The following is a 20043-nucleotide window of genomic DNA, read 5'->3' on the forward strand; positions in this document are numbered from 1 at the left end:
ACCCTTGATTGAATCTTAATTGATGAGTTTAAGGAGTTATTATTTTTTTTTTTGAGAAAAAAATGCACCACATAAGATTGTACCATTTTAATATGTATTTTCATATTTAAATATTATATGTTTTATTTAATAAACTTAAAATATTAATATATTTATATAAAAGATAAAAAATAAATATTATTGATTTTTAATTTTATTTATATTTATAATTTTTTTAATTTATTTTTATTTTTAATAAAATATGTATTTTATATTTATGTCACTGATGTTCAACCGGTCTGAATCAGCAACTTTTTTAATTCGCTGATTGTTCCGGTTCTATTGAAAAGTATAGTAAGTGCTTCCCAATCACCACTCTCCATAGATACGGTGTCGTTTTACCTAAACGTATAGAAGTGTTGACGGCACTTTCGCTTCTGCTTTTGTTGATAGTAGAAGTAGCCATGTCGACGAATCCCTCTCAACTCCTTCCATCAGGTACCATTCTTTCACTTGTTTGGCTGCTAAGAAGACGCAGAAAAACAAGATGAACTTAAAATTTCCTTGCTTTCTCCATTTTTGGGTTTTCATTTTCTCGGAAACCAAAGATAGGGTTTTTCTTTTCTCCTTTGAAATTTTTAAGTGATGACAACTGATTAGTTTAGCTGGGGGCTGCAGAGCTGATTGATCGGTGCATAGGGTCGAAAATATGGGTGATAATGAAAGGGGACAAAGAGCTTGTTGGAACCCTAAGGGGATTCGATGTCTACGTGAATATGGTTCTGGAAGACGTGACTGAATAGTAAACCCCTTCTCTTTTCTCTATTGTCTGATTTTTTTTTCCTTTTTTGTCCGCTTTGGAGAATTTTGTGTGTTGAAGTTCTTTAATCGTATCGATTTGTTGCTGTCTTCTAATTTGCTAATCCATATAGTGGTTCTTAGTTTTGTTCGTGTCAAGAATATTGTGATAAATTTGTTATCAATGAGGAAATAGATTAAGATGCTGGTTATGGGAGGGCAATGCTAAAGATGTGGGAGTTTGACCAGTTTGATTCCCCAATTTCTGTTTTTTTTTTCATATTTAAGAAGAACAAAAAATGTGATTCTTTTTCCTAAAGCAATTGACTTAGCTGCTATATTTTCATTGATTTTTTCGTTTTTGTAAAAGATGGCAGCAATTTTCTGAAAATATGGGAAAACAGAAAAATAAAAATAAAATCTGTTTCCTTGGATTTTGACTCGGATTATTAGAATACCGAACATAGAAAAAAGCAGAACCAAAATGTGCTTATTACAAGACTGGATGGGAGATGAAAAAGCAACAAAGAGAAAGTAAAGAAGAAGATAATTTGAACAAGTGAAAAAGCAAATGATGAATTGTCTTCCAAACAGAGTAAAAAATAAATAAATCTGTGTTCAAATTCCCTCAAGCTTTGTGTTGCAAAAATAAAAATCACCATGATAATCTCCTTAATGAGTTTTTTCTCCTAGTGTTTTTTGTATGGTAGTTAAGTGAAAGTGAAACATAAACTTGTAAACAAAATACTAAACATTTTGAAAAACTATTATCAAAAGAAATAAAAGAAAAAAAAAAATTAACCATAAACATGTCATCAATTTTTTTATGTCCTTAATTAAATTTGGATGGTGTAGATCATCATTTTCTTATTAAATATAATACAATGTGTTTCCTAGTATTAAAATTCAATGAAATATAATTTTTATCTCTACATTAATATTTATTTCAAAGTTATATTTGTTATCAACACATTTTTTATTTTTGGTATATTATTAATTATTCTAGCATATGTCAAAGTTTATCCAAAATTTTCACTTATTTTATTTTATTTTATTTTATCAATTTATGTGTTATTTTTTAATATTTTTTTAAAAAAATCAAAATTTCTATCGATATTTACATAAAAGCAAACCATGGATATTTTGGTCAATACCAATATTTTCATCCTTGATTACTAGGAAGATGTTTGGTTAGGTGCATGGTAGGTATTTGACTTCTCAGAACACCGTGTAATGGTTATTGAAATTGGGGGATTTTGATTTTGCATGTCAACTGTTCATTAGATGCCAAGATGGGATTTAGTTATGTGGAATTTGATGATAAGGTGTATGCATTGAAGTACCCATCTAGAGAAAGAGTTCTCTTTTTTTGAAAATATTGAATTCAATTTCTTTCTTTCTTTCTTTCAATTGCTGGTATGCGATTACTGATTACCAAATGCAAAAACCTTTTATTTTATTTTATTTTTAAATTTTCAAACTAAATATTGATGCTGCCATTTGAAAGAATTAAAAATAGAAAGAAAAAAAAATGTTTTCCGCTTTTAAGTTTAGTAAAACTAAAACTAGAACTTAGACAATAATAATAATTAAATTTATTTCTTTTCCCTGACTCTGGTTCAGAACCAGCCTAAATATATTCCAGCTAATTGGTTTTCATAACAGTCACAGCTAACTAGTTATCTTTAGAGGTAGTAAGTGGGTATGTCCAGAATGGATCAAAATTACAGGCTTCCCAAACAGACCTTAGGATTAAAAAGTTTGATAACTTTCAAGAAATTATCAAAACTGCTTGTACCAACTATGAGTTAGTTGTTATAAACGTAAGATTCTTGAAGATGCATGCGTTAGGATATGTTTTTCAGGTAAAATAATACCTCCCTCTTGTATGTATTGCCTCTTAAGTGTATCTTATGGTGCACTATGATGCATAAAAGGCTACACACCTGATAAATGTGATACAGGAATGGTTGACTAGTTAAGGAAAATCAAATTTGAATTTTTTTTCTTGAAAATATTCTTATGTTATTGTAAAAGGTACTTTGAAGTAAGAAATTGGATGAAAAAGGAAGAGAATTATCATACAGAACATTATACTAGTATTGTTGAATGTAGATATTGAATGTTAAAGCTTATGTATAATCACTATACTAATGAATATTGATGTGTTATTTGAAATTTTGAATGAACACATGTTAAGACTGTAAGAAGTCTGAAAATAGCATATAAACACATATACATCAGTAGTCCCTGCAAGCAATAAGCATATAGTTTTATTTTTGTGATCATTGTTTCTGCTATATTGGTTGGGGAATGGTAAGAACTTGGAATTTTTTGACATAATAATATTTTTTTAGGATGTAATAAGTTAAAATTATTAATTACGAGTTTGGAAAGTTTATTTTTTGGATTTTATAATGAATCGACACCTTAAACATGTTATATTTTGATTTCGTCAAAGTTATAGTGTTAAATATTTGCTTATGGTTGATATTGATGAATGTCTTTATTAACCTCTTTGAATGTTGTTATCCATTCGCTGAGATTGGTTTTGCCTCGCTTGATGCCTCATTCTTGTGATATCTGTTTCATAAATATATCCATATGTATTTATATATTTGTTTGCCTATCAAATATTATATACATATAATTTTTCATATTTATTTTTCAACATGAAAACAAACTTTGATACACCATACAATAAGATATGCAATATGGAAAAATGACAACAATGCATGATATGACTTCCCAAGTTGAGAACTATGATTATAGAACTCTATGTGGGGGACTAATGCAATGGAATGGATCCAGATGTTCATATATATTTCCCTGGTAGAGTTGCACCGAGATGGGGAAATGGACATCATGTTGCTAGGTGGAGACCTTTTGCAAACATAGCAAAAAGTGTTGTTGGGTGCTTAATTTTTATGTGTGATTAGTTTTAAAACAACATGGGTCCAACTCGAATAACCTGCCTTTTAGAGGACCATTAGTCATTGTTTGTATGGATGGTGCTTATATATGGCAATTTTGTTTATACATGGATGCAGGTGAAATTTTTTTGTCTTTGGATCCTCTTTATCAATAAGGTTTGATAGACCTTTATAAAAATTTTCTCCAAAGTGATACCTCAAATCTTTATAAAGCAAGAATTATAAAGAAAGTAGGACAGGGAGCATAACTGTTGTGGATGGGAATTATTCAAGGAGCATCCAGAGAGACGTAAACAGAGGTTTTTTTTTTTTTTTTAAAATAGGGCTAACAAGGTTCCATGGTATAAATTACCTCAAGGTGCCCTTTTCTAATATATTTCTGCATTTGCCTATCAAAAAAAAAAAAAGGTTCCATGGTATAAACAAAGTCCTGCAATGACATTATCCTGTTCCTTCCTTTAGCTCCACAACATTTCAAATCAGTGCTTTTTTTTTCTTTTTTTTTTTCCCCATGAACTCCAAGCTAAGCAACCTTCTCATTGTTCTCCTATTTCTATAGGATAAGCATACCATGCCAACTTGAAAGCCCTTCCTTAAAAAGTTATGGGAAGAACCCATGCAACTTTAAAATTCAAGCATAGCATGGAAAAAATTTTCTAGGCATGATATTTTTTTTCCCTACCCATCCACTAGTACACAAAATTTAATTTGGAAGATGTCAAGGTATTCTTGAAATGCATTATCAAGAATTAACATCAATTCCACTTGGGAGAGCACTAAAAAATGACTTGGCTGAAACTTCTCCTTCTTTAGGGGCTATCCAAACTAGAGAATAAATGCATAATGCTCCATTACTCAGAGTCTCCAGATTCTCCACATTCTTATCTTGGCCCATAAAGGAGTTAATTGCAAACAATTCCTCATCATGAAATTCTTTGTGAACCTCACATTCCAATACCCCTTTGCTTTAATCAATACCCACAGGATGCTATTCTAGCCTCCTGACTACTATAAGTCAAAATTTCCACAGAGTTTTGTGGTTAGGGGATATTCGCAATAAAGCATGCCATTCAAAAACCTGTATGCTATACACAAAGCCTACTCATGTCCACTGTGTGATTCCTGTAGATGGGCACAACTACTTTATTTTAGTTGGCATTCCACTTTTATCTTCCCCTCTTGCTAGGAAGATGAAAACTGATAAAAGATCCTGCTCTTTTTCTATAGCTGAGAAAAACATATCATAACTGAAGGCACCAAAAGGTGAGAACCTACTTTATGGTAGAAAAGAAAGTGAAGTAGAAAGTAAGAGATTAGGAAAAATTTAACCTTTTGGGTGTTTCATCTAAAAGAGAATATCATCATCATTTAACATGTCTTTGGGGTGTGGCTTATTTTATATTGTTAATTCTAAATATTATGCCTTCATAGATGCATTACATTTTTAATTTTGCCTTCATAAAAATTGGATTGTTATATTTTTATGTTAAACAGACCAAAGCAACCTTCCATGGACATAAGCCAACCAACAAAAGGCTGTCAAGTTCAGTTTTCCAAAATTTTGAACAACTGCAAGTGTACGAATTTCTTGGTCATATCATTGTCTCCCATTATACCCCATGCTCAATTACTCATGATTAATTGCCTCTCTTCAAGTGTTCTATTGCATGGCTATTCAAGTGGTTGCTACATATATTTAAATAGAGATAAACCAAATCCTATTTTTGAATTCTAATTATTTTTGTTATTTGAAAGAACTAAGATTTTCAAGATAAGGAATAAACAAACCATGGATAAATCCAAGCAACCTTTTCTTAAATCCAAGTGGTCTTTTTGCAAGCACTTGACCAAATTGATTATCGAAGCCCTTTCTTCAATGGTTTATTTTTCCTGACTACTTTCCTGTAGCTTCGCCATCTTATCTAGCTGTTTGTCGATTTTCATGATGGCCTCTTGTATTTTTATGTGGTAGAAATTCCCTTGTGTTGAAGAAGCGTCTTGCTTCTTGGAAATGTTTTTAGAAACAATTCTAACAATTCTCTCTTTTTGATAAGTTAGCAAGAATATATTATAAAATAATTGAAAGAAAAGCTATACACCATGGTACACAGGATGTATTCAAATCAAAAGGATTTGCCAAATAGAGATTGGACACAAAAAATCACTTCCCATAGTTAGATCTCATCTAATCTACAAAATCAATTCAAGGCATTAAGTTTTTTTTCTATATACAAGCTAACCTAGGATGCTAGACTTTTTTAAAAAGAGCACTTTAGCGATTGAGTTAGTTTCCCCTCACTTTCAAACGTTCTTCAATTCCTTTCCTTCCATTTTGTTCAAAAAAATACACAAGGGAGCGACTCGCCAAACCTTGCTTTTTCTTCCCACTAAAGAGCCATGTCAACTTAAAAGACTCTAACCATGAAATGATAGGCCCATACAACATCGAAAAGAGAAAACAACAGCTGCCTTAATTCCCTAATTGTGGCACGTCATAAGAGGATGTGATATTTGATTTATCTTCATTTTTGCAATGAAGACGTCTCTTCTCCAATGAACACCCTCTCTTATGATGCCGATTCAAAGTCAACACCTTTCCCCAACTAGCTTCACAAGCAAAAAAAACTTGCTTTTGATGGGATTTAAGAATTCCAAATAATGCCAATTAGGAAAGATTATAGATCCCAACTCCAAAATGGAATATAAGGATTTGATTGAGAAGACCCCCTTCCTTGAGTCCCTTGAGACCACTTTAACCTTCTCTTCTCTCCTCTCTTCACGGACCTTTCTTGCAACCTTGAAAGAAAAGCCTCAACATTATCTATCTCCCAATCATTTTAGAGAAATAAAGATTCAATGGCTCTTCTCACTCAAATCATTCCAAACATCCGTCATCCAAGCCTCTTTTTGAGGATGCTAAGACATACAAGGATGGCAGAAACAAACGTAAGAGTTCCTCCCCATACCACCTATCATTCCAAGACTTCATCCTCTTATCATTTCCCACCTCAAGAGAAATTCTACTATTGACTAAGTCCCATCCGCTTTTGATGTTTTTCCAAACCCTAACTCCACACCCTTCCCTTGCTTTGCAAGAACATCAACCCTCCTCTCCCTCGCCATACCTGCCTTAAATGACCTTGTTCCTAATGCTTCTCCATTTGTAGCATATCTCTAATGCCACTTTCCTAAGAGAGCTCTATTAAGTGAAGAAAGGTGTCTAATGCTTAGTCTCCCTTTTTGTTGCTTCCTACAGATAATTAGTCATTTAACTAAACACATCTTTTTCTCCAAAGCCTTGCATCCCCAAAGGAAGTCTTTTTCAATTTTTCTCTAGTCTTAGCTTGACCTTGCTGGGAATGCTAAACAAAGAATAACATATATAGGCAAGCTGGAGACAATTCTTGAGTAAATTGCTCCAAGCTTTTATTCTTTATACCTTTAATCCAAGAATTTTTCCTTTGGTATAAAAATTGGTGTAGCACAACCATAAGATGGTTGTGTAGAATCAAATTTTTAGAATAAGGTGTGCTACAAATTCACTATTTTAAGATTTAAATAGGGGAGCAATAAATTAAGGTTATGGTAGTAAGGGGGAAAAATAAAGTTGGAAGAAGAAATGGAACATAGAGAAAGTTAAAAAGAGAAAGAAGGAAAAACCATAAGAGTCCCATTAAGGTTTTGTAGGAGTATCATCAAAGGATAGATAACCTTATTTATGGGCTTTAGAAACCTAAAGAAAGTTGACAAACTATAGAAAGGAAACTTAACCTATGGAGACTCTCCTGGTAAATGGCATCTTCTTTTTTCCTCTCTGTTGAGTCAACTCCCTTAACAATATGATTAGTGGTTTGTGCTTTTTCTGCTGGTGATAGTTTTATCCTTAAAAGGTCATTTAACAGCTAAGTTCTCAAAATCATCCAGTGTAATTGCTGATACTAAAAACTTCAAAACCAAAACAACCTCCTTTTTTTTTTCTTTAGAAATTGAGAAGGATTTTTTAGTTGGTTAGGTCATTTCCGTAAAGATTTACTATATGCAGTCAGGTTTTTTATATTAACCAGTTGTATTTTATCCAGAGATCATTCTTTCAAAAAGAAATAAGCAATGTAATACTTGATGAGATGAGAATCGAATTTTTCAGTTTTTACAATTGAGCAATGAATGGAGTGTATGTTTACAGAAATCTAAGAAATTGATATTTGGAAAGATCAATTCACAATTAGATCTAGTCAACTTAGGATAAGATCTCCTGTTTATCAATTGAAATTTATACTCAAATTCATTCTTATTTCATTCTAAAACTGGACATATCAGATTTGCTTCACTGCTTCTTCTTAGAGGTTTAGGCTACTTTGTATACTTCCTGTATGCTTTGTAGCTGTTTGCCTTTTGTTATTATATCTCGTGTTTATTTATCAAAAAAAAAAAAAAAAAACAATTAAAAATCAGAAGAATTCAAACTTAAGGTGCTGAAATCTTAGATCTAAAAGAGAGTGCAGTGAAGAACATTAAAGAGAAATGCAACCGTTTGCTTTCTGTTATTGCAGGTGATTGCTCTTCCAAATATCAACAAACAGCTAGCTATGATAACTAGATCTTCAACAGCGCATATCATGTTTGGCAGCTAAGAAAATGAAATAGGAAATCTCTCCATCAAAGAAAAATACAAAACTAAAAATCTAAACTAACTCTCTCTAATTTCTAACTCTATCTATCATCTAGTATCTCCTAAAAGGTTAAGCAAACAAGCTATTTTATAGGCAAAGATACCTTGCTTCTACTCAATGCTAACTTGCCACGTGGTTAAAACTAATCTTAAGAAAATCTAAATACTGAAACAATAGTTCTAACATCATAAGTACAAATCTCATATCATTTTGATACTAACATAAATTCGATACACAGTTTAACAAACGCTTACTTCTCTACTTTAGCCCCTAGTATTGAATTCAGCAATTCGATAACTGTTGATACTCCTTGATACATAGTCTGGAATGTCTGAGCATTGTTGAAATGCATTCACTTATCAATTGTGAGCATAAAATGTTCCAGAAAGTTCAAGGTCTATCAAAACATATTTCAATATAGCGTGATACCTCTCGATACTTCAATTGTAGTGTCAAGTTGTCAATTTACATATCGAAATTATCTGCAATCCCTTTCAGTAAGTTGAGCTCTTGTCAAAATACCATTCAACAACCGATACCTGTCAACACCAACATCTCCATGTCACCCTGTATTAAAATGTGAATCCGATTTAGGTAATGTTGTTGCCCATATCACCAGAGACTTTTGCTCTTTATCAAATTAATTTGACACCACTAGTGTATAAAAATCTCATCGTCCTTCAGTATTTCAAGACAAGGTGCTCTTGTTGAAAATCATTCCAATATGCCATTCCCTCAATTGTGATGTATTGAATGAGCACTGTAGTGTCAATTGTGATATTGAAATGCTTTATTCCTTCATTAGTTGCTTGCAATTCTCCTCCTAATCTTGCTCGCTTTCTTTGGATTAATGTCAAAGCTGTAAAACATCTCATTTCTGCACAAATTCTAACTTCCAACATTGAATCCAAAGGAGACACTAACACAAATACAGGTTAAATTAGTTAATTTGCATGCATTTGTCTTGAGAAAAAAATCATTTTAGCTTTAATAAACCATACAAATTGCACACAAATCAGTAAGTTTGATATTTTTAATGAAGTGGTAAACTGGATCTTGGCCATCATTAGGCTCTCAAGAAGATGAGGATCTCTGTGTGTCATCATCATTTTGTTACTATAAGCCTCCTTCAAAATGGAGAACTCTATCATGAACTTTGACAAAAATTCAAATTAAGTTCTTCATAAGGTCGTTACCTTCTTAGACACCCTAAAAAAAAGCTAGTCAACCCTCCATGGAAGGCCTCTCAACTATCCTATAGAGTCGAATGGTTGGATTAGGCAAATTAATTACAATTTCAATATGATAGCAAGAATTATTTTCAATTAAAGCTAATTATATTGGACAACCAATATGAATTGCCTATATGATGAAGAGCAAATAGTTAATTCTATATGAGGCCTGCCATGATGGTGAAATGATTCGACTCATGGTAGCTTAGCTTTAAAGGCGTATCAACAAAATTTATACCTTGAATACTATTACTAAAGTAGCCAAGCTATTATAGCATAGTGGTTCTAGGATCGTTCACTGGGAAGGGTTTTCGCAAACACAAGTGATATTCAAATTAGGAAAATAGGTGATTTTCTTATGGATGTTAGCTTTAAAAGAAGATGTAAATGTTTTTAGAAAGATTTAAACTAATCTAAGCTAACATTAAAGACTAAAATGAAAGGGTGTAAAAACAAGTTTCTCAAAGATAGGATAGCTATGCTCTGGCTCTTATGCAAATTGGAAATCTCAGGATAGGCTCCTCGCGTTGGGGTTGCAACTATGGTGATGCTTGCTTCCCGAACCGGTATGGATTTAGCAAATCAAGTTTTAATCCTTTAAAATGGCAAAATAGATGGTAGTGAATTTCATCAATGGTTATTCACCTTAGACTTCCTTTGAATGGCTCGTAAGAGATAACTAATGGTCTAAAGCCAAAAGCTTACCAAATATTGGCAACTCAAAGTCATTCCAGGTGATAAACTCACCTTTCAATGGCCATTGAAATTGGTTCTAACGGATTAATGCAAAACTTGGAATTGAAAACCTCACCTTCCAATAGCTCGTAGGAGATAACTAATGGATAGAAATCCAAAAGCTTATCAAGTATTGGCCGTTGGAAGTTGTCCAAAGGAAATAAAAACCAAACTTTGCATTAATGAACCTTTAATGAAAAACGACTACCTTACCTTCTGGGTGCGAGAAATTTCCATGGGATTGCATCCAAGCCATCACATAACATTCATACTTTGAGAAACTAAAAGTTTTAGCCAATCATCCTCTGAGGAAAAGCCCTCAGAGGCTGTTTGGCTACTAAGAAAATAGAAACGGGAGAGCTCTGTAAATATTCTAAGTGTCAAACGTAATATGTATTTTATATCTATATATCAATATATCAATATTTCAATATTTGTTACAACGGATGCAAGGGGATATAAATAGAGAAGTTTTTCCAACCTTCCTAGCTAAGAAATCTTATGATTGGTGGATTACAAGGAGAAGAATGGAAATTTATACAAAAATATCCAAAAGAAAAGATCTCGTGTGGAGTCGGCAAAAACAGAGGAAAATTCGCACGTTGGAGTTCCAATTTCGCACTTTGATTTGAGGTGTGCAAAATTCCCACACTTTGGACTGAGGAATTCGCACCTTGATTTCCATCGTGCGAAATTATCCCTCAGCTTGATGCAGTTGTCTTCCGAAGGCCATATCTTCCTCATTTCAGCTCCAAATCGTACACGGTTTGAAGCGTTGGATTCTTGACTTCCTGAGCTTTGAAATGGTATATAGCATGTAGAAAATAGACTTCGGGAAGTGCTCCAAAAGTGCCAAAGAAGACTGCAGCTGCTGTCCTCTTTGCTTCTCTTCACTTTGCTTGCTTTTCCTCTTTTCCATTGTTCTTTCCTTGCATACTTTGAACGACTTTGGCAAAGGGCTATGGAGCTCCAAAGCTTGGTTCTTCATGAATTTGAGCTTCCAAAAGCTTTGCCATAACTTGTCCAAGTAGCTCTTCCATCATTTGGCATGCTTGAATTGATTCATAAGCTGATAAAAACATGTTTACTTGCCACAAAATGGTTAAAACCAATTACTAAGGACCTTAATGAATTAATTGGGTTAAATGAATATGATTACTACACAAAGGTGCTTAAAACCATTATAATTAGGTCTACAAAATAGCACTTTTTGGTAGTAATCATGAAAGCCAGATGATCACTACGAATTAGGGCTCATTCTAGTAGTTATGAGTTAGGACAATGAAATGGAGGTAAAGACAACTTTTTAAATTGCAAGAACTTATGCATTGAAATAGCCCTTGAGACGTAGCTCAAGTGGTTAGGGGTTGAGGCAGGGTTGTGGGAGGTTCTAGATTCAAGTTCTAGTGGGGCCACGAGAAATGGCTCTAATCAATCAAAATAAAATCAAAAGCCATGTGAAGAGCATTTTATCTTGGAGATCTTTTTGCCTTTCACCTTGTTCCTGTGGCTTCAGTTGGGCCTTCCAAAGTGTGTTTCTTTGCTTGGGAGGCAATGTGAGGAAAGATATTTACCATCAACCAACTTAGGCCTTGGGGATGGTTACTTATAAACTGTTGGGTGTGCACGAGGAATCAACAAACCACCTTCTCATCCATTGTGATTAGGATACAAGTTTATAGCCTTTGTCTTTCTATCCTATGTTGCATGGATTAGGGTTACGCTTGTTGAATGCAAGTGTGTGTCTAGGTGTCTAATCCTTTAGAACTCAAATTTTAGGATATGGGGGGACTCGGCTAAAAAGGATTCAAAAAGGGGATATGGGTATTGTGATTTGGCTTAATAAAAGAAAAATTAATTAGAAATAAATTGGAAGTGAAAACATCATTTTTTTTAAAAGCTTTCATATTTTTCCTCTAATCCCTTTTCTCTCCTCTTCTTTTTCTCTAATGTAATTATTATTAAGAAAGTTAAAAAAAAAAAAGAATATCAATGAAAAAAATTAAATAGCCACACCTAAAGTAAAATTCCTTTGTTTGTAATCTCTTTTCTTGGGCTAAATCTTCTATAGTTGTAGGCCCCTTAACTTTGTTTAACTTTGTGGACTGGTTGGGTTCTTATTGAGGGCCGGTGAGTGCTTGTTCTTTTTTAGGTGATGTTTGTATACTCCTTGTATGCTCTGGGTTGCCTTTCAAGCACCCTTTATCTAATATATCTTTGTGCGTTTACCTATCAAAAAAAAAAATAGCCACACCTAAAATAAAATAGGAGTATCAACAAGGATTCCATACCAACACCCATGTCATGTTGTATCAACATAGTATGTTGGGTGAAATTGAAGGATCTAGGTATCATAAATGCTGTCTTTTGGAGTTCATTGGGTGCTACCTTCAGTGGTCAAATTTTTTTCTTCGATGGCATGTTAGCTTTGTGGGAAAGAAACAGAAAAAGGCATGAAGGTCCCCTATGCTGCTTTGGTATTTGTGGAGAGAATGGAATTTGAGAACTTTTGGAGGAATAGGGCAGTTGGACTCTTAAGCACCATTCACTGAAAACTTTCTTCTTTAGTCTGGGGGAGTGGAAGGGGAACCTAATGCCATTTCTAATTTTCTTTGATAGTTGGGCTGTGGGATAAGCCTTTTTTGGGCCTCTTATTCTATTTTGTTTGGTTTAATGATGTGCTGTATATTCTTCCTGTGTCTTCTGGTGTATCTTTTTTTTTTTTTTTTGATAACTGTGCATCTTTCTTTTCTTTGTTTTTGTTTTTTTTTTTTTGTAATTCTGTTAGATGCTTCTTCTTAATATATTTCCTTTTATTTCCCCACCAGAAATATGATAAAGCAACAGATAGAAAAGCCAACCTGTATGAACAAAATTTGCTTTTCATGGGGTATGGTCAAGTAGGGGAAAAGCTGATGCATTGAAACCATTCAATCCATCAAGGTTCATAAATGGGGTATTTGTAGCCAATTTGGCTATCATTTGTAATCTTGTTAAAACAAATTGGGATATAGAAGTTCTTTGTTTGATGGTTAGGGAATGTTTGGGAATCATATGGATTTAATTGGAGAAAAGATCTCTGAAGAGGTGCTAAACTTGAACCTATGCTATGCTTGTTTTTGAAGTTTTAATGATGTTTGGCCCAATCCCACTGTTGCCCTCACCCATTTTTTGTGTGCTACCTTTGACCACTTGATTTTCTGGCCAAATTTGGAAGTGGTCTAACCTTTTTGCTCAGGACATGCTTAATGACCTCAATTAATTTTGGTCTTTCCCAATGGCTTCAAAACTTGCATGCCCATCAATAATTGGTAAAGAAGGATGGAATGATTGTCATAACTGAAGTCTGGACAATATAGCTACCATAGATCTACGGGAGTCACCTGAAGCAAGAGCTTTATCTAAATGTCTTGTATTTTAAGAATATTCCTTTTGCTTGGTTGTATCAACTGGTTTTGAAGTGCAAACTGCAATTACACTGAACTCTTGATTCTCTAATGAAGTCAATTTATACAATTCCCATCCTGTATCTTGTTTTTCAGTGTGTGCCATTGCCTAGGCTTCTAATAGTGGCTGTTCATATTTTATCATCTATATTTCTAGAATATATTTTTGATAATATAAATTTATGCTTTTTGCTGAACAATACGAAAGAAATGATGACTTTATATTTCATAAGGGATTGGTTGAAATCACTGTGGTATGATTCCCACTGTCTTTTTTTCCCTTTTCTTTCCGAGTTGGGGGTGGGGCCATGGCTTGAAGTCATCAAAGTGGTCAGGCTTAATTAATTAATTTAGGTGTTGTTTGGATATGCTTCATGTTTTCTAATTTATTTATTTATTTTTAATTCATATGGACTTTCCCTTGAAAGGATAGTGATTTCTAAAAGCTATTTAAACAAATCGAGGTAGTAAAAATTTTTTACTACCTTGAATTTTAATATTTTTTAAAGTAACTTTTAAGAACATGAGGTAAGTCCATACTTTGTGTAAAAGTTTTTAAGTTTTTATACAGAGGTTACTACCACTTTCTATTTTTAAAAACAAAAAATAGGAAGTTTTACCAAACGAGACTTTAATAATTTGTTTTCTTGTAGGATTTGTTAGATATTGCAAGAATTACAACCATTTAAGCTGCTTTTGATAAATTCCAAACCAAATCCAAAAGAAAAGCAGGTGTGACCGGCAAAATTTTCCCAGCTCTATTCTGTCTTCTCTCTTTAACATGAGGAATTGAACTGATTGTTGTTTTGTGACTCTGTTTATTATGCCTTTAGTTTTTTGTTTATATTTAGGACGTCATAGAATTGCTTTAGAAATATGTTATACGTTTCTTTTCCTCATGAATATGTTGATGTAACTGAACTTGTATGTGGCAGCGAAATCACCTCTGAAGGTCGGAGAATCACGAAATTGGATCAGATCTTGCTGAACGGGAACAATATTGCCATTGTAAGTAAATAGTGGTGTTGATGAGAGGTGCATGTGCTTTTCATACAAATCAAAATGTCTTATAAGGTTTTTGTGGGAATGCAGCTGGTTCCTGGTGGGTCTCCTGATCCAGAATGAAGTGGGGCTATTTGTGTGTTACTCAAACAACATTCAACATTCTACATTCTACATTGGCATTTGACACAGGTGTGTTTTGTGATAACTACAAACTAGAGTCGGTCGTAAGCTAGCCCATTTTCCTGTTTCTGACTAATGTTGTGTAGTTGATTCATGTTGAGTGGAGGAAGACTGATGAAGAAAATACACAATGGCTGTATGGTTTAGTCTAAATATCATAACGAATTAGACTTTTTATATTGATCTCTCTCCTTCTCTCCTCCTATCCTCTTTCCGCCTTAAGTGATGAGAGTTGGTGATGAACTTGTTTGCCCACTTCTCTCTCACTATGTTTTCCATACGCCCGCTCAGATGCCATACTTTCTTTTTGCCACCACTCTTTGAAGTGTGGGTATGCTTATATTAACATTTTTCTACTACTAGGTGAGAATTAAAATTAACATGCATCGCACATTTGCTACTACAACTATCAGCTTACAAAAATTGAGTAATAAATAAATGATTGTGAAGTTTAAAGTATTCTCAGGTGGTGTTTGTTTTTTTCACTTAAATCTAAATAGAAATTAATTTAATTTAATTATAAATATAACTTAATAATATTAAGTATTAAGATGTTTGTTTTCTCACTTTGAATATCATTTTTTTTAACCTTCTCATTCTCACCCATTCAAAATTCTAACCCTAATTCTTTTTCATTTTCTTCCTGTCCTCTTCTTCCATTTAATATTCTTCCTCAGTAGTGGGTTTTTTTTTTTTTTTTTTAACACTAAAGCATAAAATAATAATAATAATAATAAAATTCAGGCCAACAGTTGCTTTAATCGTTAACCCAACTAATAGTAAATTTAAATACTAAACAAACACTCCATTAAGAGGTTCAACTTGGAATAAAATGAGAGTAGGAAAAAAGAGGGGTTTATAAGAAGGAAAATGTCTTAGGAGTTAGAAATCAGTAATGATTAAATATAATGAGTTATGGATTTTGAGAGTTATACAAAGTAATAATCATAAAGATATTACTAATAATGGTGACATTAAACTGAGAATACATTTTTTATTTTTTTATTTTAAAATTAAAAATAGTGGTAACATTTTTTATAGAATATGATCTTACATTACATCCTTGAAAATTACTTTTAAGATTTTTAAAACTTAAGGTATTAAAACATATCTTTATTTAAAAAAAAAAAATTTGCAAAAAATTATTATATTGTTAATATAAATCTCAAAGAATTATTGCATTTTATATGGAAATTATTATCATTTTCTTTTTCTTTTCTAAAGACAAAAAAGTAAGAAATGTATTTAAACACATTGTCATAAATTAATTATGTAACAACTCTGAATATGAAAGTTATGACTAATAAAAGTAGTAATAGGAAAGAATATTAGAGGAAGTGAATGAATATTTAGATATAGAAGCCAAAAAAAAAAAAAAAGAGTTATGTGATGATAGATAGAAACTTGATTTCATTTTTTTAATTACTTCCAATTAAAAATTAAAATTGATTGAGGATGTATTTTTAATAATGAAACTAGAGAAGGAAAAACAAAATGTTGGTTTTATGGAATATTGACATGTTAAAATTACAAAATAGAAATAAGTGAGAGTATCCATAAATATCATAATAACAAGAGATTAAGATTAATCAGCCATCAAACATGGGCATGAGCTGTTAGGTTGGGCGAATTAAAGTTATTGCTTTCATTGTGGTGGAATGAAGACTAAGAAGGTGGAAAAATAAATGAGCCACAATTATCAAACCCAATACAAAAAGAATCAATATATATATATATAATTTCTAGACAATGAAGACTCTATTGCATACCAAAAAGAATATGATCCTTTAAACCACTGCACTCAGCTACAACAATTCCTAAATTTCCTACACTTGTAAAATTCGTATTCCCTTGTCTATTGCAAAGTACCTATCTTGTTGCAGTACTAATAACAATTTTAGATGCATAAATTATTATTATTATTTTCATTTTTGATAGGTAAAATGAAGACAATATTGAATATGAGAAAAGGGTGCTAAAAAAGCGTCTCAAAGTATACAAGAGGTATATAGCTATTACATAAAGGCATAACCTACAAAAAAGAGGGACTACAAAAACATCACTCATCTTCAACTAGAGACCAACCAATCAAAAAAATTGATGAAAGGAAGAGGCTCGTCACCTATACACAACTTTGTCTAAGACTAGAAAGTACAAACAAAAAAGTTTTTCACCCTTTGTACTGAAAATTCCTCATCATCAAAAGTAAGTCTATTTCTTTCTTTCCAAACTGTCCGCAAGATATATAAAAGGATTACCTTCCATGTCTTTTTACACTTCTTGCTCACAAAGGGGTCATGTCAACCAAGGAGAGTCTCTCTAATCAAGAAGGGTAAGACCCAACTATTGGGATTGAGCCTCAAAAAGTAAGACATGATGTAACAAAGTTAAAATTAATTATCCCCTTGTTATCCCTTTGGTATATATTGACATTGATTTTAGCATTCAACCTATGTCTCTTACATTGTACATGACTTGGGTGCACTAGAAGTTGCACAAAAAATACAAGTTATGGGTTCCTTATAAGTAAATAAGTTGTCCATAGTTGGTTCATGGATTTGGACAATCCAGTATAAACTGTAGTGCACTACTCCCTAATTGGAGGGATGATTGATCTTGACCATTGGGATAGGTTTTTCCATGGTGAATGTATTAGAGTATGTGATGCACATTGGACATGACCTACAATAAATCATGACGCAAGACTATCAACTGTCACGATTTACCAAGCAACTATACTGCATGAACTTTCAACCTTGAGAGGATATTGAGTTTGTGCCAAAATTAATAAGAGGCTTTGACCTATAAGTAAGACCCTGAAATGACCATATATCCATATGGATTAGGTCACTATTGATAGAGGCTGGTGGCAATAGGTATTTTCAATAAAGACCCCATGATATCTCATGTGATTAAGACAGTGTGTCCTCTTGGGTGATCAAAAGGACATGTGATCATGAAATTTGTGCCCATAGTAATTCCTTTAGTGGAATTTGACATATGCTCATTGGAGTTAGAGTATGTCAATTGATCACATAATAAGTGAAATCTGTAACTTAAGGATTTGAGAGGTAATCTTGATAGGTGATAACACTGCTTTGTTAGATTATAGATACAAGTTCATGGGGAATCTGCATGCAGTGGATAATAGGTTACAAACTTGGTGTCTCGTTGTAAATCACATAAGGTATTGGAGTGCAATCGACTCTTTATAGTGGAATGTTGAATCAATTTAAGAATTTGATTCTGAGGGAGCCGATACTCCTATGGGTCCTGGTGGTCCTCACTTTGAACTTCTATTCATTGTTGTTACAACTTATGAGAGTTGGATGAGTTTTTAGTTCACTTCTATGCATAAATGCGTTTTGGTAATTACACAAGGTTGCACAAGGATAAGTGAGTGGTATCTTTGGACTAAGCTAATTGATTAATTAAGCCTTGTATGATTAATTAATCAATTAACAATCTTTTTGGGCTAGAGTAAGTGACCCAATCCCATGGTGGGCTCAAGTCATTTAATCCCAAATAGGAAACCTATAAATACCCCTTTAGGGGTTAGGGTTTTTAGGTCTTGCCATTCTCCATTTTCAATCTAGAGAGAAAACCCTAGCCTTCTCCTTTGAGATTTCCATCATCTCAGTGCCTAGATACAAGGAAGAGTCATTGGGCAAAAGATCTTTGATTTATGAGAAACGCACTAGAATTATGCAGGTTACATGCATGAGAATCACATGGGATGCGCACAAACCATGTGCACAAGATTCGCACACGATGTGCATAGACCATGTGCATGGGATGCGCATGTGGGTAACGACATGAGGAGAGATTCTCTACTTTTTCTAGACATGTTCTTCATTGCAAGGAATTGATTCAGGAACATCCAGATCCATGTATGAGCACTTTATTCTCTAGATCTATTTTCTATGGTATCTTTATTGTTTTTGAATACTTGTTTATCCATTATGATAGATCTAGAGTACCCTAAGGATAGTTGCATGCACCCTACACGATTCAGGGCATGGGAATGGAGTAATCCTAGGTTCCCAACATCAACACCAAGAAAAAGAAAAGAATGTTTGGATGGAGGGAAAATGTAGAGAAAATGGGGGGAAAAATGGTGTGATGGGTTGTGGGTTTGGAAGATGAAGAAAAATGTTGTGGTTTTCAGAGATGGTCGCAATAACAACGTTGTTGGACGACAGGGGGCGTTGGTGGTAACTATGAATTGGAATGGGAGAGGAGAAAGAAGGAAAAAAAAATTGATTAAATGGAATGAGAAAAAGAAAAGGATGTTTGGATGGAGGGAAAATGTAGAAGGAAGGTGGGGGGCGATATGGAGTGTTTTTTGAAGGAAAAAGAAAAAGAAAAACTTTCAAACAAGTTTTTTACTTATTCTAAAAAACTTCTTTTATTAACTTGACCATGTGTTTTTTTTTTTTAATGAACAAAATTTTTTTTTTAGAATTTAGTTCCCAAAAATTTTTTTCTTCTTCTAAACACACACACAAAAACTTCCAAACAAGTTATTTTACTTATTCTAAAAAACTTTTTTTATTAAAACAACCAAACATGTTTTTGTTTTGTTTTTTTGTGTTTTTTTTGGAATAAAAATTGTTTTTCAGAATTTAGTTCCCAAACAAATATTTATTTATTCTGAAAACACCAAAAATTGTTCTTAGAAATCATTCTTAAAAACTGTTTTGAAAAACAGTTTTTAAAAACAATAACCAAACATGCCCTTAATATTTTTCAATTTTACATCAAATTGTTCCTCATATTGAAATAAAATTCATCCATCCATAATAGTCATGAACTAGCTATATTGTCATCCATCGACTGATAGATCATTTCCCTAACTTCATTTTGTTGGGACATTATCAATCATGTGAGTATTTTCTCTCGATACTTGCTCATATTGTCCTAGAAAAGGAGAATAAATAATATAATATTAAAAAAATTCATTTTCTTTGACTGAAATTAACATGGTTTTCATATTGTAGTGTGGACAATATAATATATTTGCAATGAAATGAGAAAGTCCATCATTACTCCACAATTGCATAAA

The 20043-nt window shown here is 32.9% G+C and overlaps 1 protein-coding gene across 1 annotated transcript; it reads left to right on the forward strand.

Moving 5' to 3' along the window:
- Nucleotides 1–328: 328 nt before the first annotated feature.
- On the forward strand, nt 329–15157 carry LOC100264807 (sm-like protein LSM5). The gene is made up of 4 exons (XM_002285632.3): nt 329–477; nt 658–781; nt 14729–14801; nt 14886–15157. Exons 1-4 carry the CDS (start codon nt 444–446, stop codon nt 14916–14918), a joined length of 264 nt encoding a protein of 87 aa, XP_002285668.1. The 5' UTR covers nt 329–443; the 3' UTR covers nt 14919–15157.
- The last annotated feature ends 4886 nt before the right edge of the window (nt 15158–20043 follow it).

The sequence above is a fragment of the Vitis vinifera genome, chromosome 5 (assembly GCF_030704535.1).
Source record: "Vitis vinifera cultivar Pinot Noir 40024 chromosome 5, ASM3070453v1".
Taxonomy (NCBI): Eukaryota; Viridiplantae; Streptophyta; class Magnoliopsida; order Vitales; family Vitaceae; genus Vitis; species Vitis vinifera.